At 35.8% G+C, this 23,548-nt stretch overlaps 2 protein-coding genes and 2 long non-coding RNA genes across 5 annotated transcripts; 1 reads left to right on the top strand and 3 right to left on the bottom strand.

The window, feature by feature from the left end:
• Positions 1–224: 224 nt before the first annotated feature.
• On the bottom strand, positions 225–1,347 carry LOC130510415 (uncharacterized). 2 transcript variants are annotated; one of them, XR_008944055.1, is made up of 3 exons: positions 1,198–1,347; positions 990–1,086; positions 225–603 (listed from the first exon to the last, which is right to left on the bottom strand). It is a non-coding gene; the product is annotated as an uncharacterized LOC130510415 (long non-coding RNA). The 2 variants fall into 2 exon arrangements; XR_008944054.1 differs by lacking the exon at positions 1,198–1,347 and having other exon boundaries at positions 990–1,178.
• A 1,683-nt stretch (positions 1,348–3,030) lies between these two features.
• Positions 3,031–3,962, top strand: LOC108852287 (uncharacterized). The gene is made up of 2 exons (XR_001949474.2): positions 3,031–3,412; positions 3,524–3,962. It is a non-coding gene; the product is annotated as an uncharacterized LOC108852287 (long non-coding RNA).
• Positions 3,963–17,928: 13,966 nt separating this feature from the next.
• LOC108851128 (uncharacterized) lies at positions 17,929–18,825 on the bottom strand. The gene is made up of 3 exons (XM_018624546.1): positions 18,543–18,825; positions 18,257–18,447; positions 17,929–18,168 (listed from the first exon to the last, which is right to left on the bottom strand). The coding sequence occupies exons 1-3, from the start codon at positions 18,823–18,825 to the stop codon at positions 17,929–17,931; spliced, it is 714 nt and encodes a 237-aa protein (XP_018480048.1).
• Positions 18,826–19,618: 793 nt separating this feature from the next.
• On the bottom strand, positions 19,619–22,358 carry LOC108848705 (phosphoinositide phospholipase C 7). Its single transcript, XM_018622135.2, has 9 exons — positions 21,906–22,358; positions 21,629–21,825; positions 21,412–21,547; positions 21,151–21,333; positions 20,829–21,076; positions 20,596–20,713; positions 20,355–20,498; positions 20,172–20,258; positions 19,619–20,092 (listed from the first exon to the last, which is right to left on the bottom strand). Exons 1-9 carry the CDS (start codon positions 22,200–22,202, stop codon positions 19,799–19,801), a joined length of 1,704 nt encoding a protein of 567 aa, XP_018477637.1. The 5' UTR covers positions 22,203–22,358; the 3' UTR covers positions 19,619–19,798.
• Positions 22,359–23,548: the final 1,190 nt, after the last annotated feature.

Genomic DNA, 23,548 nt, shown 5'->3' with positions numbered 1-23,548 from the left:
AATAATCGTTGAGATTTTCAAAGACCAATATTGGATTTGGCTGAGGTAGTAGTACCTTATCACTTCTACACTGTTTCGCAAGTGAGGGTAATGTCGCGGGTACAAGAAGCATCTTGAGCAAGACCGAAGGATGCCACAAAGATGACATGGATATGTTGCATGTTTGCATTGATATCGAAGATCTAAAATTTGGGGGAAAATTGTTAAAGCATAAACTCATATCCATTGAAACTGGTTCTTCTTTTATTCACAGTATAGCAGCTTGAAAACAACTCAATTTAAACAGAGGGAAAAAAACTAAAATGTCATTGAAATGTCGCATGAGATATAGCAAATAGACAAAAACTGTCACTCCACAAGGATCCAGAAGTTAAGCTCCACTAGGAGCCAGCAAACTCTCCAAGCCCATCCTTGCTGAAAGGAAACCAGGGGCGAAAGAGAGTGGAACACAAACCACACAAAAATCAGTAGGCGAGGATAGAGATCTGAAGAGACTCAGAAAGCTTGCCTCCCACAAGCATCACCGGACAACCGAAAAACGATCACCACTTCATCCCCGATGAAGAAACAACGTCAAGATCCCATACCCTGACTCAGATGAGCCTGGAACCACAAGATTAGAACCGAGTCAGAACGAGAAACCAACTCCATCCACTGCAACGACCAGATAAAAAAAACTCTAGATTCACACCATAACCGAAAAAGAGACTCGATCTTTAGAACTCAGAAAAATAGACACGAAATAGAAGAAGAAAAAGGTAGACAGAGGCACTCCCGGCGGTGGCGACGAGCACAAACTGTCGGAGTAGCCAACAAATAACAAACGGCGCTACTTCTTAGTCAAGGGAGAGAAGTCGCCTATTAGATTTTAAGTGTTGCAATCATACAAATATTATCACATCATATATAGCGACGATTCATGTTCTTTGTGACTGTTACATATCCCGTGAATCGCCATATAAGATGATAAATATTTCTAGAACATTTACCTTCTAAGCAAAAGTTTGGAATTTCGTGATATTCGGTTCAGTGTATACAACATTTTCTTCAGCCTTGAGTATATATCTGGTCACCCATATATCCTGACTTAACAATAAACATACCACTCTTAGTGAAGTTGCAGCAGTAAGACTTGTAAAAAAATCGGCTTATGGCCAAACATCGAACCAAAAAAATAAAAAAAGACACTACTCAGACCTTTCAAAAGGGCAATTAATACGAGTAGCATTAGTGCTTTGTTACAGTCAATTTGTCTGAGTATACCATGTGAATTTACGGATTCTCTGAACTCGGACATGAGATTCGAAAATGAAAGTTCTCAAACTCTTTGATTAGTTGAACTGGGTGCGTTAGATTCTTCTCTGTATTTTAAATAAATAAATTATTCGTAATATTCTTTTTACCATTGGTTAAGGCAACTACATGATTGTAAGCAGTTTACAAAAAAAAAAAAAGGCAACTACATGACTCATTCAAAAAATAAGGCAACTACATGACAAAACTAAAATGCTTTTTAGCTTCGGGGAATGGAAAACACGTCACATTACCTATTTTGGAACCATTCATATTAGTTTGTTTTCGTACATAATAAAGTTAAGAAATTAATAAGTTATATTAATAGCCAGAGCCGTAACATGTGAGGCTGACTTCGCAGAGCAAAGCGAGTAGAGGAGAAACAAGAAGCAATGTAATGTGGAATATCGCATCATGCAGTGCTGCACATGAAAATTAGCTAATTGACTTTTCATTAGTTTTCTGATTTATTTGTAATAATTAAATATAACCGTCTTTATAAAGTTACATGTATACCTGTTGTATTCCTCCTTGTCCAGAAACAACGTATTTATCATTTAATATTCAGTAAAATATACATTCTTATATAAAAAAATCTTAGAAGATACAAATTGGTTTTTAGCAAAAAATAAAAAAAGATACATATTGGAGGATTCTTAAATTTAAACTTTCAAAGTGTAAATTAATTTCATCCCAAATAATATACTTATATTTATTATCATCTATTTCCATTGAAAATCAGGATTATCTATCTATAATTTTTGAGTAAGAATTTATAATCCAAACTCTTCAAAAATGAACTTCTAATCCAAGCTGTCTAAATGGTTTAAATATCCAATATAAATTTTAAGTTGACAACAAAAAGGTTCAAAAAAAAGAAGCGCAATTAACTATTTATAGAACAAAATTTAGGATGCAGCAAAAAAATTTTGTGAACCTTAGATTGCGTTCTTCCTATTTAGGTAAATGTCTAGATTTGAGACAGCAATTATGTAAAAGAAATTAACAGAAACATGGCATAAACAAGAAAGAGAATAACACTGAACCATGTGCTTGCCTAACAGACTTAACAAGTAACTAACATAAAGTTAGAAAAAAACAGAATTTTCTATTATAAAGTTTCTTCAACTCGAGGGAAGGGGACAAAACCTCTTACAAGCAACTAAATTCTTGAGTTTTGTTGGACATATAATCGTATTGTCATTACAAAGATTATAAAAATAGAGAAAAAAACAAGATTTCACAAAATCGAGTTTTTGTCACAAAAATAGCATCATAAGAAGCAAAATAATTAAAAGAAATTTTATTAAAGGGTAAATATGCATTTATAACATTTGAATTAATTAATCTAATTCTTAGGATTTAGAGTTAAGGAGTGGAGTTTTAGGAATGTGTTTAAATTTTTAAAAATAAATATTAAAATTTTCTAAACAAAAATATGCTATTTTGGTCAATTTATTTTTTGAATGCTATTTTGTGATAAAAACTTAAAAAGTGATATTTGAGAGAATTACTCTTATAAATAATATAATTCAGAAGATCCGAACAATTTAAGATGGAAAATTGGAGTGTATAAAAACAAAACCTTTAATAATTAGCAGAGTAAATAATTGAATGATTAGGCCCTTCCAAAATAATAATAATTGAATGACGTGGTTGTGTGTATATAGTATACACATATTTCCATTCTATTTGTCTGCTATTCTTATTGGCGATAGACTGCCTGCCTCACTTTACAAAAGCAGTCAAATAAACTAAAGAGTTTTTAACACTCTAAGTCATTTTTTGTGTTTTTATTACACACTCAGTCACATTATGCTACTAAGGTAGATCTTTGTGATAAAAAGACTTACAAGCCCTCAACTAATTAAACACAACAAATGGGATCAGTTTAAGATATCGCCGCTTTGTTTATTTTTGTGAAGATTTCAAAATTCAAACTTTAATTCATATCTTTTAATTACAACCACATAAATTTAAAATACCTTTTTACTTTATTATTTCTACTTCTGTTTTTCTTTGAATTAAAAGAACGACGTAACTAAGTCAATTTCTTCCTCCGTATCAACGACGTCTCTCCTTGTTCACCGCTGGAAAGCTCCACTTCACCTTAGGCGTTGTTGAGATACCTTCTTATCTATTTCTATTTACCATTTAAATTTTCTGTTGCGTCGTCTCCATCTCACTCGTTGTTGCTTTCTGTCTGTCTTAATCTGATTACCACTTCAAGTTGTATTGAAACTATGAACTCACGGACTCAACGGTGGAAAAGACCAAGATCCCAGGGTTTATGACAGGATGAAAAGAAGGTTTCCGATCTTGGAAATCCAGACTCGGATCCGTTCTTGGCACTGGTTGTCGATAAAAAATGCATCATGGTCATCAAAGAGCGTAAATTTGAATGTATTTGTGTTATATTTACAAATTTGCTGGTACATAAGGAAGAAGGTAAGGAGCAAAGGATTTCAAAATCTTGATGAATGTACATTTGTTCGTGTATGTACACTTGTACATTAGTTTGGACCTTGTCCACATGTACATTGGTTTACTTTCGTACACATGTACACCTTACCAGCAAGCAGATGTATGTTTCAATATGTACAAAAAACATGAACACATGTACACCATATTTTCTTGAGTTGATTACCATATGAGACACATTTTGAGTTTCTATTGCATAAAAAAACACATTCTACTTGGAAGGCACTTTGTGGTGGGTCCAAAGAAAATGTTGACAGATATACCCTTATTGAGACGAAAGACAAGTTGACTGCAGTTCCGATATCACGTGAACTTTTTGTTTTTCTTTGTTTCAAAATAATTTTTCTTTTTTAACACCGCTTCGAAGTAGTTAAAATTATTATTTTATTCTTTGACAAAGATCTGGGTTGTGTTGTGGATGTGGAAGCCAACATGACCATGGATAAAAAAAAGATCTCTTAAATTTATGGATAGAGAATGAAAGCTTTGCTGTGGTGGACAAAGTCACTCAAGCACTAAACAACATAGATAAAAAAAAAGTGACAGTAAAAGGTTTGGATACAAATGTTAATGTCTCCACAATCAATGATGAACAAATTAATAAATTCAAACCAAAACAGTCACGTACATGTCCATTGAGAAAAAACAAAGGTTAGGTGATGAAAAACAAAGCTAAACAGACCAAAAAATTAATATTTCAGACATGTCGAACGAGAAAAAAAACAAAGTTTAACTTCAAACATGTCCAGCGACCATGAGTCCCATTAACCAAGGTAGTGTTACCCTCGTGAAACCATGAGAAACCCACAACACTTTGAATCTATCTTAAGACAAAGAACACAACATCATTGTTACTTTACATAAAAGGTAAAAGGTTACCTGAACTAGACTGCAGTTCCCTAGAAAATGTTTTTTTTAGAAGTGAAAGATGGTCGTTAATCCAACGGTTGATGTTTAATTAAAGATGGGTAGTACATGACGGCATAGACGTTAGAGTTGTGGATGGGTGAGATGTGGATGTGAATCACGAGAGAGTTGTGGATGGGTGAGATGTGGACGGGCGAGTTGTTGACGGGTGGGTTGTGGAGGGGAGAGTTATGGATGGGAGAGATGTGGACGGGCGAGTTGTGGATGGGTGAACATACCATATTGAAGCCCTTCATCAACAGCTCTCAACTTGTCAGGATTCACATGAGTTATGTATCTGTCTCTTCTAAATTCTTAGATGTTGACGCCAATACTGAACTCTCAGATTCCGGTATATCCCATCTGCAAACAAAACCGAATCAAGATCAAATCTTTCTAGATACTACCAAATCCTGAGTTGGATAAAGTTCGAACCTTCTGCAGCTAAAAGTTATATGAGGAAGAGAAAACTTCTGAGAGGATTCAAGACGTCAGGGGAAATAGAAACTAAGACCCATATAAAAAAACTTGAAACTTTCTTCTGAATGAGCTTACACTAGTAATGAATCTGAATCGCAGCATTGAGAGGCTCCACAACCAAGGCGGTGACAGGAGCGACTCTGTTTTGTTTCATCGCACACTGTCATTCTCGTCTCCACCCTTTGATTACAACATCTCTTGAAGTCATCTATGGACAAGACAACAACAGAGAAAACAGCTTCGTCACTTTAAGCTTACCAGAAATTTGTGGACAAGGTTAATTACTAGAAATTTCAGTGGTTCCGGTGGCGATATGATGATGATTATGGTGAAGCTTCTCATGGCCATTACGGGTGCGTATGGGCTTTGTTTGATGCATGGTCGGTGGCTGTGGCTTCTTTTTGTCGAGAGGAACACGGTGATGGTCTCAGATTTTTGATACGACCAACAAATTAAGAGATCGAGTCAAAAATTCAATTCGGACGGCGAAGCTTCTCACCGCGATTACAGATATGTCTGAGCTCTGTTTGGGGCGTGGTTGGGAGCTGCAGCTTCGTTTCGTCGAGAGGAACATGGTGGTGGTCTCGGATTTTTGATACAATGAGCGAGCTGAGAGATCAAGTCGAAAGAAATATATCTGGGAAAAGTGAATTTGAGTTAGGAGAGAGATGAAACCTTAGATTTGTCAGTAGTAACTTTTTAAAAATAAATATATATTAAATATGTAGTTATTAAAAAATTAATTTGATAGATAGATGAAATGAAGGGTAGAAGTGACAAACAACACTATAAATGTGTGTCTCAAGCACAATGTGCCTTTGAATGTAATTGAAAAGTGAAAATGTGTCTTTGAATGTAAAAAAATCTATTTTCTTGGCGTTCTTTTATAAATTAAACAAATGTGTTTATTAATAAGATAGGATTAAAATCATATGTACATTGGTTTACATGTGTACACATGTACATCTTACCTGCTTACCAGTAAGCAGACATATGTTTCATTATGTACAACAAAACGTGAACACATGTACACCATATTTTTCAGTATTCTTTTATAAATTAAACAAGTTTGTCTCGATGTTACAGTGCAGTAAAGATAGATTACGCCTTTGAATGGGAGATGATTAGAAACAAAATATATTGATAATTTTTGCTGCATCTTGTCGTTAGTATATGTCTCATTGTCATCTACATATTCAACGTCATCTATGTCTCTGCTTTCATCCATCCGGTAGTTTGACATATCTTAAAAATAGATCTAATAACATAGACAAATGATTTATAATAAACTCTCTCAACAAATTGTTTTGGAGAAACATAATTTAATTTACAGAAAAATATAATTTAGAAAGAAGTGCACGAAGAAGAAATATGAAGGGGAAGAAACATAAAGGAAATTATTGTGTTTTTCAATCCAACCATGTGTTTTAGTTTTTTTGGTTAAAATATAACTAAACTAAATAAAAAGTAAACTAAAGAAGAAAGGAGAAGAAAAAGGATATGTTGGGAATTCTGTGTGTTCAGCATTTGTCGTTTAGTGTGCAAAACTACCTCAAGAGTAATAAGTGTCTTATAGTGTAATATAAAAGACATTGAAAGAGAAATGTCTTTTACACCTCAAGTCTACCTCGAGAAATTACACTGCAGGACAGTTTTTGAGTTTTTATAACAGAATAAGACAGTTTGTTATATTAGGGTAGTTTGTTGGTGGTCAAAGACACTAATATCCCCAAATGAAAACCAAACCTTTTGATACCTCTCTCTTCCTTTTTTTCTGGTCATGTGGATCTAGTATTATTTTATTTAAAAGTGAAAATACATTGTTTCATTTAATTGTTTTTAATCTGAACCACAAAAAAAAGTTGCTTTATTTTTATCTTATTTTTAAATTAGACCAACAAACATAAGAGTGCGGTGAAGATGCGGTGGTGAAACAAATTGATATAGCTTCGGCGGCGACAAATAATCCATATAAATTACAGAGATGGTTTGACGAGATTGAGTATTCATCAGTCTCGTATAAAGAAAAAATATTACAGTGCTCTATTTGGCATCTTCTATATCATCTTCTCCGCCGCGTTTCTACCACTTCAACCGAGCTCTTATAACCATGCACTCAACATTTGAGAATGCAGCGAAGATGGCTAAGGGAACGGAAGAGACAAACAAGAGAAAAACAGACCCAAACATAGTGAGATTTATGACATTTAGTAGCAATAAAAACAGAAGAAAGTAAAGTCTTTATTGAGAGAGATGCTCAATTTCTAGAGGCATCAGCTATATATGCAACCCATGTTGAAAATGCTTACACTGGAGTTTTCACACAGATTCACAAGATATTGACCAAAAGAAGCGTGGATAGATCCAACAAAGGAGAATGATATTTGTTTTAAGCGTTCATGTACACGCATGTGTACAACAAAAAAATAGTATCCATGTCTACATTGTACACAATCTATGTGTACATTGTTTAATTGTTTTCATGTACATTGTGTCCATGTGTACCTTGTCACATGTACACAATCCATGCGTACATTGTTTTCATGTACCATCATTTGATGAGACTACATGTACACCCTTTTGTTTTCATGTACATTGTTTTCATGTACATTGTTTTCATGTACTTCTTTTGTCACATGTACACAATCTATGTGTACATTGTTTTCATGTACATCGTTTGATGAGATTACATGTATCCATGTGTACATTGTCACATGTACATAGTCCATGTGTACATTGTTTTCATGTACATCGTTTGATGAGACTACATGTACACTTTTTTGTTTTAATTTTTCCTAATGCAAGATTAATAAGGTAGTTAGATAATGTTACATACATGTGCATCTTCTAAAATAGTGGACAAAAAATTGGTATCCATGTGTACACTTCTTTCATGTACACCATTATGACTTTATGTCACGTGTACACAATTTCACAACGTCCATATGTACAGATATTTACATGTACACAATAAAAACTGTGTTGGTTCGACAAAACCCTATCTAATATAAACTCCCTACAATCTATGTTGAACTATCTCTTACAATAAAGGAAAAAACTTCACATAAGTAGAAAATTCATATGATGAACATTAATATTGCAAAGATGTAATCTTTACAAGGTTCGATGAAGATAGAGAAACTGAAATTGATGGCTTTTAACACTGAGTTCTCCTTCTTGTTCTCCGTAAAAGAAGTCATTTGGCTTCAAATCTGGATGCAAAACTCCACTGGAATGAGACATCATCACCACTTCCGAAATCGTTATCGCGACGGTTACAAATTATTAGAGAGCGGAGGCGTAAGAGAAACCGGAGTTAAAGAACGTAGGCATGATTTATTTTAGACAAGAAAAAAAATAAATAGATAAGGAAAGGGACGAGAAAAAGAGATTGATTTATGGCCACATAATTTAATTCTTATATTTTTGTTAGGTTTCAATTAAAGATAATGAAAAAGGGTAATGATGAGTTTTCACATGCTGAAAAGAAGAAAGAAGATGTTGAGATGAGACAAAAAGTGTGTTGGTAGCTGAAACTGTCCTAAAGTGAAATAATAAACTCAAAACTGTCTTTTAGTGTAATAAACTCAAAGACATAAACTGACATGCCATGTAAATGTTTCTAAACTAAACTGGGCTCCCTTAATTAAGATACAGTCAAAATAAATACATCGACTAACAAAAGTCGATGCAACAACTAGGATTTACACGGTTTATTGCTATTGCTGAGTTTTAATGTTTTTACCGGTTCTTAGCATGTACTCTTGTAATCAAACTTTTAATTTCTCAATAAACTTCTTTCAAACAATCCACTATCGAATTCATGTTACTTCCTGTATACACAGAATTAAGATCAAACAATTGGCGTGTAATGAACTAAAAAGCAATGCCGAAAAGTCAACAAGATACATCAGACAAAGCAACGAATGAGCGCCGAGATGCCCTAGTCACTGCTTGCGCACCATCTGCGGCTGATGATCAAGAACCTGAAACTGTAAGGAGATGACTCTTATAGATAACCATCAATCAAACAGATCAAAGAGCAACAACGACTCAACAAATTAATTTTCTCCAAACAGTTATATTGGATATCTCCTCAAAAATCCATCGAACAACAATTTCGGCTCATGAAATAGAGTGTATTTTTCAGCAATACAAAGACTTCCTTCACGAAAAAGATCACCGGCATTTGAGTTAGACATTTAGATAAGCTAAAAGTCTTATCTTCGTGAAGGGAATCTGATCCTACTGATCACATGAATGCTTTGAGTATAGCCGTGGGATGAGCACACTTTACCGCTGAGAAGAAAGATGTAGGATACTATCAATTATTTTTGGGAAGTCTTAACAGACTGGATTTGACGTGGTTCTCAAGGCTCAAAAAGGGGGCTCCGACTGTTTTCACAACCTGTTAAAATATGAAGTGTCCACAGATGGTAAACTTTACAGGTGGAGTGCCAATAAGATCATATTTTCGAGTATACACGGCGAATCAATTAGGCTGGTTACAGAAGAAGCACACAAAGGAGTAGAAAGAAATCATTCCGGCGGACGACCTCTTACCCTAAAAATCAAGAGCCAATGACACTATTGTCTGAATTTGGTTGTATACTGTGAGAAATATGATGCAAGTTGTGACAAATATCAGCAACATGCTCCGAATATAGTCTTCTACCGAGTTTCTAAAGATTTATTACCACCCCATGTCCTTTTATGTGTTGGGCTATGGATATATTTAGATCTCTGACGTGTTCTAGACAACAACATTTCTTACTTATAATGATAGACTACTTCACCAAGTGGGTGGAGGGAAATACACTTGTTTAAATTACAGATAACTAGGCCTATAACTTTTTCTGGAAGTACATCGTCTGCCAACATGGTCTCCCTTATGATATAATCACCAATATCGACTCCCAGTTCAAATCTAATAAGTTTCTTGTTTTATGCGAAAGGTGGCAAATCCGTCTGAGTACATCAACTCCAAGGTATCCTCAAAACAACATACAAGCTGAATCAACCAATAACATAATCATCGATGGAATCAAGACCTCAAGAATAGTCACTGGGTGGATGAGTTGGATAGTTTACTTTGGTCGAATAGGACGACACCCAGATGTGAGATAAGTAAAACAATATTCTCACTGGCTTATGGAGTGAAGGTAATGGCACTAGTCGAGGTCAATATCCCTGGTCTTTGTCGATCTAAGATACCTCAATATGTTTCCCTCAAAAAATACATGATGTTGGATTCTTTGATTAAATAGAGTAACGATGAAATCAAGCTTTTCTTTGGATCCAGAACTATAAACACTTGCTGAAAATTACTACAACAAAAGGTTTGTGCAAAACCTCTCAAGTTCAGTGATTTCATTCTTCGAGAAGTGTCTGAAAACACTAAAGTGTGCAATTTGGTAAATTCGGAACCAACTAGGAAGGTCCCTAAAAGATCGCCAAGGTAGTCAAACCAGGCGTCTACCGAATTGAGACATTATCCAAAGAAAAATTGTCACGTTCTTTGCATTCGATGATTCTCAAGATATACTTCAAGTGATATCACTACTATTTTTTTTTGTTTGAAGGAACTACGGACGGCTTAGTCCTCTTTGGGGGTATGTAGGCAGCCTTTTTAGGTTCAACTATAAAAAAATATATACAATGTTATGAGAAACCGAGTTGAATGACATAGTCTTGTCACAGTAAAATCATTATTACTGCAACATAATGATATGGTCAGCTTAGTTGATGAAAACGCAGCCGCCATAGATAATGCCCTTTCACTGGGATAATAAGTCGAGTTAAATTTCCTTGAATGGTTTAGTCCCTTATTCTTGTATAATCAGGCTGGAATATCTTGCCGACTCGAAAAAACACAGAATGTATCACCAAAAATCGTAGTCTCCGCCAAAAAAGCTGATTTGAATGACATCATTATATGTCACAGTAAATTTGCGGAGTTGAATGACCATAAAACTTTTCACAGTAAAATTGTCCTCTTTTTGCAAACAAAAAGCAAGCCTCACCTCTAATAAAAGGCGAGTACCTTTGAAAAATATTTAAAACATGTTTTAATAGGTCAGTTATATTCTTAGGAGGCATATCTAACATGAAAAAATTTTCCTGAGTAGTAACCGGTTTTAATAGTTCCATTATATTCTTAAGTTATGAATCATCATATGACAAACATTTTTCAAGATTACGTTGATATGACTTTTGAGTTAAAACTTTTGATGAGAAGAAGATTAAACTTATACAAATATATCAAAAGCGGATTAAAAAGAAAAAGTAAAGTTAAAGAGGTTATAAGTATGAAATGGTCTAAATAAAAATAATGACTCTATTGAGGACTCTGTTAGACGTTTAGTTCAACATGCACAATACCAAAGCCTTCTTCGTTCTGCTGGGCAGGCTAGCTGATGTTGTTCTCAGGATTCTGATCCTCGGCATGGACAGTTCCCTCATTTTCTCCTTTGGTCTGGAAATCAACAGCTTGATTGTAGAATTTGATTGAAGGGTCCTACATCCTAGATGAATTCAGAATTGCAAGTCTCAGCCGACATGAGATGCACATTCTTTCCAAAATAATCACCAATAATCGGTGCAGAAACCTCAGAAAATTGGGTTATCCATAAGAGGGGAAAGGACGAGATCGTTGTTGTTAATTCTGATAACTTCCATATTGTTTATCTTCTCCTCAAACCGTGCTTTATCCCTGTTAAATTTGTCCATGACATCTTGGGGGACCACAATGCCTCTTGATGCAAGCTTCTCAAGTCATTTCATCGTACTTGAAGCCTGGCATAGGAGAAGTAGCTTCTGCAAGACGACTTCTTGTTCCGCCATGTATTTGCAGAATTTATCTAAGTGAGAGAGACACTTTTCCGACATCGCGGTCTCAACACGTTCTAGTTCTAGGGAGACCTCCTTCTCATCAGTCATCTTTTAGCAGTTAGTAGACAAGGGCATATGTCTTAGACTCCATTACTTTTATCGAAGCCTGAGCAGCCTCTAACTCCTTTACCAAGGCGAAGAGATGTTTTGCCAAATTAAGCTCAGTGATAGCTTCTTCTTCTCAGCCTCTATCACTTTTTCCTTCTCCATGAACACCTTCAACTCTGCCTTGGTTTTCAGTACTTCTCAGCATTAGCCTTAGAATAAAATGAACTAGCAGCAAATCAGCTACCTTCTTCAGTATATTCTCATAGCCGCTCACCATGACATATATGAGCATCATACTATTATAAAAATTAAAATGGTTAAGGAACAAGATAATAAATATAGAAAAATATATAGATTTTTCTTGTGGAAAAACTTACAATGATTGCCGCAAGAGCTATTTCGCGATACTTTTCTAGGAAGGTTATTTTTGGACTTCTAGAAAATATATCTGCCGCCCTACCTGACGGAATAATTTGGTGGCTGCATATTGATCGTTTACTAATAGGATGTATTCTGATGAATAGTGAAAGTTTACCCTATCACAAAGCTTGACTCGAGTCGTTTTGGCCGACTGTTTAACAACTCCTATACAAAGAGAGCTTTGGGCTGAGCAAAAAATATCTTCTCGAGCTATCATTTTGGGGATCAGAATCCTGTTCAACGGATTTCTTAGTCGTTTGTACGTCTTCGCCGGCAGTTCAAGGATCAGTTTTCTCAGTTATCACATAGGTGGTTATGTCATCTCTAACAGTAAGAAGTTTAGGCTGATTGTCCACATGAGGCATGGCCCTTGACGTAAAGTGCAGCCGAAATCATCATGTATGGATAAAGGTGAACGCAAAAATAACTATCCTAAAACATTCTTTGATCATACGAAAATGAAAAAAATCTAGGTTTATGGTATATAGAAGAAAAGCTGATATATGAGCAATTGTTTACAAGGGTGCGACTATGCTTGGTAACAAATATGTGATCCCTCAGAACCTAGACCTTCTGAAGAAATACAAGTCCCATATCAGTGGAGTGGTGCTGCCAAGCCAGTGCAGTAATGCACATATTCAAATACATCACTAAGGGTGTTGACAGAGCCACAATTTTTGAAAGCTCAAAAAAAGATGGCGGTAAAATCCGAGTGAATCAAACAAAGATCCAGACAGTAAATGATATCTACGACTATCTAGATTGTCGATGTGTCATCATATGAGGCTGCTTGGAGGCTGTTCTGTTTTCACATCCACCATAACCATCATTCCGATATGAAGCTCCAATTGTACATACCAAACAACAAAGACTGATGTTTGAACAGTCTTCAAGTTTAGTCGCGATTATACCTAGAACTGATATAGAGAAAAAAAATGATAACATATGGATGGTGGAAAATGAAACAAACGAGGAAGCCCGTATCCTAATTGATGTAGAATTCCCATCACAATTTAATTACAACGGCGATGATAAAATATGGACAACAAGAAAAAAGTGCAAAAATAGGAAGAGTTAAATATATCCACCAAGTTATTGGTGATTTGTACTACCTCCGAAGATTAGTGTCATCAAATGTTTTACGAGTTTTGATGAGTTTTACATAGTTGGAGGTATTATATATGAGCAGTTCAGAGATGAATGTTAAGCAAGAGGTTTGCTTGATGATGACCAAAATAACATGATGCTCTATGTGAATATCAATTTGGACAACATGCCAAAAGTGAGGCATACTGTGTCACAATTTTAGTGTATTATAAAGCTGCTATCTTGTTAGACTTGGGAACAACACATGAAATTATCTATCAGAAAACATCACTTACATGAAAAAAAAATCAAATTTAACAGCATGTTGCTAGAAGATGTGCCACTCCCCCAAAGTACACAGTAATAAAAACTGAATGGCTTCCAAAAGTGAATGATAGGTTATCCAGACTTCATTTACCCAAAAAAGTGTGTTTTCAAGAGACTTCTTATAGTGTCCAAAGGGAAGAGTTGAATTAAGACGCTGGGGAAGAAGCGGTTGAGCACCCAACCATGTATTTTCCATGAACATGGACAAGAAAAAATAGAGAATTCAGTCATCAATTCAGTACATAACCAAGAGGGAAAATGTTTTTTGTTTTGTTTTTGTTTATGGCTCGGGAAGAACCCGTAAAATTTTCCTCGACCAGAAAATTATAGGTAAGTTTTGGTCTGTCTGAAAAGTTGTCATTCATATTGCATCCGCTGTAACTAATGCATTACTACTTCCTGGTGGGAGGACAGCCCATTCACGTTTTAAAAACCACTTAACATGACTGAAGAGTCCATGTGTGACATCCAGCCACGTTTCTATGTTAGCTTTGTTAATTGAGAATGTTGATTTTAATAAATTGAGATGTAGAACTAATAGCACACTGCCACACCTTTGAAACATTCGATCACACACACTAAGAGATTTGCTTTCTATTAAAAATGACGCAGAAGCTATCAAAACTTTTGAGGGAGGGAGGAGACAGTCTTGCTTGGTGGTGATGTTAGGCAAAACATATTGGGGGTTAGGCAAAAAATATTGATTTTTCCCAAACATGCATCTAAAAAATAGGACATAGTATTTCTGAACTGGCTTCTCAAAGTTGGGAATCATACATCATAAACTGTTGGAAAAATAACTTGTAGCATGGGGAAGGTTTTGAGATAGCTATACACACATGTATTCTGGTGAACCATAAATAGATACTAAACTAAACGTGAACTAGCCGAGGCAGCCTAGCCAAACTTTATTCATAAGTTTGAGGACCACATTTACTTTGAGAGAGAAAGCTACACTAACTCCAACAAATGAAATAGCATGGGAGGTCAAAAATGACATACTCTCAGTAGTCCCATCAAGTAGTATATAAGTTTAGATAACATAAAATATGAATTAAAAAAAAAGAAACCTCAAGGGGACTGAATATTGAACTACACACATGCCTACCTCAACTCACTTGAATTTCTTGGGTTACCAAACCACAGTTATGTCTGAATGTGCGATCCTCAGTGATAGTGTTACAGAACCTCAACCAGAGGAATGGTCTCTCCTATGATACAAAGTTATATACACTGTTAGGAAACATAATCATTGAGGCATAAATTATAACAAGTACTCATGTTTGGGAAAATGTTCTATACCAAAAATTCAGTTATCACAAAATAAGAGAATACAACCTTTCACCTTACGTAAATGCCAATACTCTCTATGAATGTGTTACTAGTGACTATAAATAAGGGTACATGCTGAGTCTAACACAAGTTGTACTCTAGCTTCCAAAAACTCTCTTTATTCAAAGGAAATTATATGTTGCTCTTTCATGTTTTTCATGTTTGGCCTCACGGAGAGAACTGAAAATACTGGACGAGATAAATACCACAAACAACAACTTGGGTGTCACTAATATTGTCAAAAGTGGGGTATTCAATAACTTACACTCTTAGCAGGTTGTCACCCACAACATTATTAATAATACAAATTACTAATACAATTTTTGCTTATTTAAAATTTACCCATTTACATGACAAAAGACTTTGTTACATTGTTGTAGGAAATGCAAACAGCTTCAGAACAAGGATGCCTGCAATTTTTGACAAAGTGATGTCCTCTCCTCAGGGATGTCATCACATCTGGAACTGTTAAGAACACAAGCATTATCTTTACTATATAACCTCTAAAAATAACCCAAACTAAAAGACATTGTTCTCTTTAACAATATCGATGCTGCTTTTTGTTGACAAAATAGAACATATGTCCAAACCGTCTACATGAACGAGGCAAGAGTACATACTATAATATCTTGTCAGGTAAATGAGATTTTGCAAAAAGCCTCTCAAAAAAATGTTCATACATATCCATCTCGTGTTTGCCTAGAGGTATATCGTATATTTATTACAACAAAATTGTTATCACAGAACTCAGTTACACATAAGGTTTCATTTACCCAGTCATCGTCAATAAGTTCACAGGTGAAAAGGTAAACCAAAAAAACATTTACAATTATTCTTACAGTGTATAACTACGAAGAACAACAATCTTCACACAGTTCATAAAACACAATTGTGCTAATCCATAAGAAGAAAGAGTATATATTAAATACATTGCAAATCTACTACCCTTTCACAGTGGACCAAACCCGGAGGCCTAACCCGGAGTTACCGTCCACTTTGCACCGCCTCTCAAAGCTGCCAAGTGGTGGTGGCTACAGCCATTAATACCAGAATGTTAACACACACCACGCCAAAGGGGTTCGTACAATGCAAAAAAATGGGTCTCAACAATGACCATCTACCCACAAAACAAGTATGACAGGCCAACAACCAATACGGCAAATTACAAACTCAATATACACAACGAAATTTGTTAACTACCTGAACACTATAAATCGATGTCATAAATTGTGACCCATTAAATAAACTAACACAACCTTAGAGCTCAAACACCCGAGTAAAACCAGAGACTGATGAAAACTACAAACACCATAACTCTATGCAAAGGCCTTAAATCTCTCCAAAATAAAAGTACAGTTCAGACGATTAAGAGTAATCAAAATTTAAAATGTATCTTGATTAATTAATGAAAGTCATGTACAAGTAAAGTATATATACAAGTATGTGAATGAGTATAGTAACACCCTATACCCGTATACCGTAAGTAAGTATATACACTAATACACCCCCTCAAGCCTTGAAACTTAATCAGATTGTGGAGTGTAAAGGCTTGAAAGAGACATGCGGTTGAGCAAAGAATGGAAAGGACCGGGATGCAAAGCCTTAGTCAAGATATCAGCATGTTGATTCGTCGTAATAACATGATGAAGTGAGATGAAACCTTTCTTGACTTGATCCCAAAGAGTATGGCAGTCAACATCGATGTGTTTGGTGCGCTCATGAAACACAAGGTTGTTAGCAATATGCATAGCCGACTTGTTCTCACAGAGGAGCTTAGCCTGAGCGGTAACAGCCACACGAAGATCAGTAAGAAGCTGTTGCAGCCAGATCAACTCACATGTTGCTAAAGCCATGCTGCGATACTTTTCCTCCGTGCTATTTCGACTGATAGTACATTGTTTCTTGGACTTCCAACTGATAAGAGAAGAACCAAGATAAATACATAAGCCATTAACTGAGTGTCTTGTATCCGTACATGTAGCCCAATCAGTATCAGAGAATGCATTCAAGCACAACTCTATATCAGCAGCATAAAACAACCCCCTGACCCGGATTAGACTTCAAATACCGCAAAACATGATGAGCTGCACGTAAATGAACATCCGTAGGAGCTGATAGGAGTTGACTGAGACGATGCACATCAAAGGTAATATTAGGCCGTGTAAGCGACCAATGAGTTCTCGATAAGAGGTGATGTTCTCCAAAGGAATGCCAGTGGAACTACTCATTAGGATTGTTGGATCAAGAGGGACAACACATGGCTTAGAAGCAAGAAAACCAGTGTCCGCAGAAGATCAAGAGCATACTTGCGCTGACACAAAGAAATTCCTGTTGAATTGCGTGCTATCTCCAAGCCTAAGAAGAAACGAGCTTGTCCCAAACCTTTGATCTTAAACGCTTGATGAAGAGTTTTCTTCAAGCGAAGAACAGCTTCATCATCGTTGCTGGCAATTAAGATATTGTCAACATATACCAAAACAGCCGTGAAAGACATCCCCGTTTGATTGATGAAAAGAGAATGATCACCGGGAGACTGAACAAGGACTTCAACAGAACAGAAGAAAAGCAAGTGTCCCATTGTCGAGACGCCTGTTTTAAACCATAAATGGATTTGTGCAGACGACAGACATCATTAGGAGGTAACAATTCGCCTGGTCCTGGAGTTTAGCCAAGAGGAAGATTCATGTAAATCTCCTCGTCAAGCTCACTATGCAAAAATGCATTAGTCACGTCCATTTGAGACAATGACCATCCTTTCTTCGCGGCAAGAGCTAATAACAGCTTGACACTAGTCATCTTTGCAACCGGAGAGAAAGTATCAGTGTAGTCTACGCCTTCTTGTTGCGTATATCCATGTGCTACCAATTGTGCACGAGGTCTCTCCACCGTACCATCAGCGTTATACTTATAAGCATAAACCCAACAACAAGCAACCACTGCAGCATAATGATTAAGACGTTTCATCACCAGAAACAGCAGCCTGAAAAACTACATTATCTGTCTTGAGAGAAAGACGAATCAGCTTCTGCCTTTCATCCTGAGCCACCATGTTAAAGACTTCCTCAATAGAAAGAATGGGCTTGAGCATCAAGATGTGACGACGAGTAGTATCATAAGATTCTTTTAACCCCATCAAGAACCTAGTCACATGGCTACATTGCTGTAGTTTCTCCCAAGAAGCAGCTGTATTACATTCACATTTACCACAAGTGCACACGGGAAATCAACGTAATTCTGAAACTCCTCCCAGAGAGTCACAAGCTCCGTATAGTAAGTACCCACATCAAGTGAACCTTGTTGAATGTTACTTAGCTTCTGCTCAATCTCAAATATCCGTGGAGCATCATCTTGTTTAAACCTAGACATCAGATTTTTCCAAATACATTCCACAATAGACATAAAGAGTAAGCTCTTCCCTATCTTCTTCGAAACCGAATTCATCAACCATGTAGAGACCATATCATTGCAACGAGACCAAGATCCTGAATCTCTATGATTTGCAGGAGGTTTAGGAATCGTACCATCGATGAATCCGAGTTTGTTACGAACATTCAACGCCATACGAACAGAACGTAGTCAAGCGTGAAAGTCAGCTTCAGAAGAAAGACGATCAGAAACGAGAATCAATCCAGCATGATCCGAGTTGTGAAGGAAAAACGGATTGTCATACTGATCCACCGGAGATGATTGAAGAGACGGCATAGTCGGATTCGAGCTCATGACTCGATTCAGATGAAGAACGGAACAAGAATCAGAACGAGAACGATGAAGGAGACGAGAAACAAGATATCACGAACGAGGAAGAACCAAGATACAATGGAATCAGCAAGGAATCGATGAATCAGAGCACTCATGAGATCTGAATCAAAGATATTCAAGCTGAAGAACTCACGAAATCAAGCTCGCTGTTAATGGCGGAAAGGTTTGTTAAGCCCTGATACCATATTAAGAGTAATCCAAACTTAAAATGTATCTTAATTAATTAATAAAAATCATGTATAAGTGAAATATATATACAAGTATGTGAATGAGTATAGTAACTACCGTAATAAGTAAGTATATACACTAATACAGACAAACTGCAAACACCCAACCCACATCGACACCCAGCAAGAAATCATCCAAGTACCATATACCATACATAACACCATCTTTTTAATCAAACCTATAATGCCGGCAGCAACCTCTAAAAAAATTAGAGGAACACCACACAACAACAAAAAAGATAGAACTCCGCAAGGTAAACCTAGTATATTTTATAAGTATAATGTTAATATATTTTTTTTCAGAAATTATAAACATGCTCTAAGATGTGCATGCAAATGGATGTCATAAACTTTATAAAACCAACACAAAAGAAGCGTGGATTTGCTTTCCACTCAGTCATAAAACCATGAACCGTTACATATAATGTTAATATATTTATTTTTCAGAAATTATAAACATGCTCTAAGATGTGCATGCAAATGGATGTTACAAACTTTATAAAACCAACACAAAAGAAGCGTGGATTTGCTACTTGCAAGTTGCATGCTTACACAAACTCCAACCGCACAAGAAGTTTCACGGATCTACACTTGACCCCATCCTCGTTATGCAGAGGAACGGTACGTATTCCTTGCCTCAGTTCCCAAACTGGCAAGCAAGTTTGACCTCCGAAATCGTCTTTCTCCGACATGTCATAGTCAAGTACTTCTATACGCAGAAGAGCAAGCTGTGGAACTGTTAACGGAAACTCAAAAACCTCTTCCCAAGCTGGCATCCAATCATCTTCTAAGGTTTTAGTCTTCTTCATTACAGTATCCGCGGGAACTCCAGCGATTCCGACCTGAGAGAGCAAAAAAATTCCAAAACTTTGTATCAGTTTCAGCCTCAAAGCTAAAACTATAAAGTGCAGAGTTTCATACCCTCGCATAGAAATCAGGTGGGGAATAACGATCGAAGTGTGTGCGGGGAAAATCATCGTACCATCCTTCTCCCATGTATATAGTTACCTAAAAAAGATGCATAAAGAAATAAAAAAAATAACAGTATAACTTCATGAGTTTTTAAAATAAAACAGAGGATATTAGGATAGACATGTCACTGACCCTTAGTGTTGTATTTACAGGTAATGAAGCTTGAGGGTCAAATATAACGTTGTTGTTTAGCAGAATATCGGGTTTCTTGACGTAGCCACATCCTCCGTTGGCTCTAAACATTCCTCGCATTATCCACAATGATTTTCCTTGTCCCTGTAAAAGGAAAATTCATTTAAAGAATTCAAATTTTTTCTTGGAACTACGATTTGATCAATTGTAAGAGATGTAACACAATCAATAGAGAGGAAACCTGCATATTGAAAGCCACCATTTGAGCACCATGGCTCCAACCAACCAGGGGGTCGTAATTTGATGACATAATTCTAGTTCCTTTTGGGTAAATCCGAAGCACATTCTGCTGAGTAAACCTACATATTACTCCATGGTCAGCACAGTTTCTTAATACATACGGCAACTGAATATGTTAAAATAGTCGAACTCTTTTTTTTTTTAATTATTTTTAACAAGAATTCATGAGAATACCTCACAATCTGTGTGCCATATTTTTCTGATGCATCTTCAAGTTGTTCTTCACTCAAGCTAAGCCGTCTTACTTTATCAGGATCCACTTTCAAACATTCAGTCATTCCGCCTTTCGGTTTCCCAGCTTGGATTGCAATCAGATGCTTGTATTCTGATGGTGTACTCTTCTTAACCTTATCTACTTCATTTTCATCTTCATCATCATCATCCTCGTCGTCATCTTCATCCTCATCTCCATCTGAAACATTCTGCAACAAGAAAGAACTATATATAAAAAATAACTTGACGTATGGAAACGAACATGATGTGTTGCTTCACATACCTTATCACCACCTGAAGTGTTCCCTTTCTCCACAACATGCTCACGTTTTGATTCCTTATACTCTTTGGGAGGTTTGGTTGAAATGAGAATACGTTTTTTCAAAAACTCTGGCGATGGGAGTTCCTTTAAGCATTCTCCAGGAGGAGGAGCAAACAGCATGTCTCCAAATGTTTCAGTAAGCATCTAAGATTAATACAAGAAAAATAAGACCATCTAATGTTATCACAGAAACGGAAAATAAGCTCACACACACACTAGCACCTCAGCAACTTTAGCCTGGAGTTGTGGAGTAAGATGATCTTCAAGAGTTACAACAACGGGATAATCAGATACATCGAAAGCGTGCGCTTTAATAGCTCTAAGACATTTGATCAGCTCCACAGGTGACGTGAGAGTCCTGGATGAGATATGTACAATACATATTAATTGATATACAAGAAGAGAACAACAACCACTTAACCCTAATTCATTTCACCACCTTCCATGAACAACATCAATACCGTCTTCATCAGAGTTTGGCCAAAGATCCAATTCAATGACCTTGACACCTTTTTGCAATGCTTCTATTATAGGTACTTCACTGCAGTCACTACTCAGCTGGTTACCCGTCAAATACGAATTATGCCCTGTGAATATGAAATAATGTGACAATGGATCATTCATGTCTTGATGCACCTGCAAAAAGAAAAAAAAAAAAAAAAATTCAAGAATCAATATCTATAAGAAAAGTTAAAGAGTAAGATGGAGTATATTACCTCATGAGAAGCAAGAGGAGAGTTGTCAACACCGAAAAGGTACTTAAAGAAAGCATCAAGGTGAATACAATTGCGATGAAGAAGAGAGGATAAGGCATTGACGATCGCTTGAGCTTCCTCTCTCGTGGCTTTTTCTTGTTTCTGAACATCTGTTAGAAACCTAAGGAGATGATCGACAGACATGACCCCTTTCTCGGAGTAACTCTCGAAAAGGATCTTGACCTCAGGTGGTGCCACCGAAGCTGTGTGATGATACTTCCGTCGGAAGAAGCCGAATCTGTACGATTGGTTCGACATTGTTATAATGAATAAATCCCTCACTGCTAGGATTAGAGAAGAAGGAGATGGAAGAAATGATCTCTGTTTTTTTTTCTTCCTTTGTTTTTTTTTGTTGGATGATCTCTGCTTTATTTCTTGTTTATGGTTTGATCGTAAATTTGACTTTCCACAAAAAAAAATGGTTGGAAAATTAATTCTCAAAAGTAATAATTGGAAAAGTTCTTTTCTTGCTGTAACCAGCGTGGAAGATGGAATCGTATACGGAGCCCAACCTATTATTCAAAAATTGTAATGAATTTTTTAAAAAGGTTGAACTTGGAAAGTCGCAACAAAATAAGATATATATATATAGAATCGAAAGAATAATACAATGGCTCAAGATCTGCTACTTACGAGGTTGTATGAAACAAGTTCATGTTTCTACTTAGGTGGTTTGAAGTTAGATCTTTAGTCAGAGATCCGTGTATGCCAAATTTGTTAAGCTAGCATCACTTCTCCGCTTACATTTAATTTTTGAAATTGAAATCTGAAATTTGAATCTGAAATTTGAAATGATCTGATTTTTAATGAGTTTGTAGATTATTACAGGAGAATTAAAAATTTGGTGTGCTTTTTATTAAAACACTCTAGAATTTCATTTAAAACAATGAAATTTTGATTTTGACTTTTATAAGTAAGAAATTCCCCTCAAATACTTTATAAACACTTAGAGTAATATAAAATCTTCAACTTAAATTTTATTCAATAACAAAAAATTTCAGGGTGAGGAATTCCCTTCAAATACTCTAGAAACACTTAAAGTAGTATAAAATCTTCCACTTAAATTTTATTCAATAACAATAAATTTCAGGATATTTTATGAAATGACAAGTTCAATAACACTGGATTTTAAAGTGCTATTTTAAAATTCCACATTTGAAGAACAGTGAATTTGTCATTTTAATATAAATCACTCCAAACTCTTAGTTGAATACATCCCCTTTAAATTTTGGATACAAACAATTTCAGATCGGTTCTAGTTTTTCGGTTATTTTTGGATTAGTTCTTTGTTTTCAGGTCGGTTTCAGTTTTTTTTTTTTGGTTATTTTTGGAGCAGTTCTTTGTTTTCTGGATTGGTTTTAGATATTTTGGTTCTTTTTTGTAGCAAGACGAATTATGAATAAAAGTTACCTAGAATTAACCAAATAACCAAAATAAACCAGAATAAACCAACAAAAACCAGTTTAAAATAAACATTTTTAATTGATCACAGCTAAGTAATAAAAACTAAATTCCTTTTTTCTTAATTTCTAATTGGTAAAAAAATTACCAATCTCGAGAGAAAATAGCGATGAAAGCTCCTAAAATTATATAGCTTGGTGTGT

This window comes from Raphanus sativus, chromosome 4 (genome assembly GCF_000801105.2).
Source record: "Raphanus sativus cultivar WK10039 chromosome 4, ASM80110v3, whole genome shotgun sequence".
Taxonomy (NCBI): domain Eukaryota; kingdom Viridiplantae; phylum Streptophyta; class Magnoliopsida; order Brassicales; family Brassicaceae; genus Raphanus; species Raphanus sativus.
The sequence above is the reverse complement of the archived record's forward strand: the minus strand, read 5'-3'. Positions and strand labels throughout refer to the sequence as shown.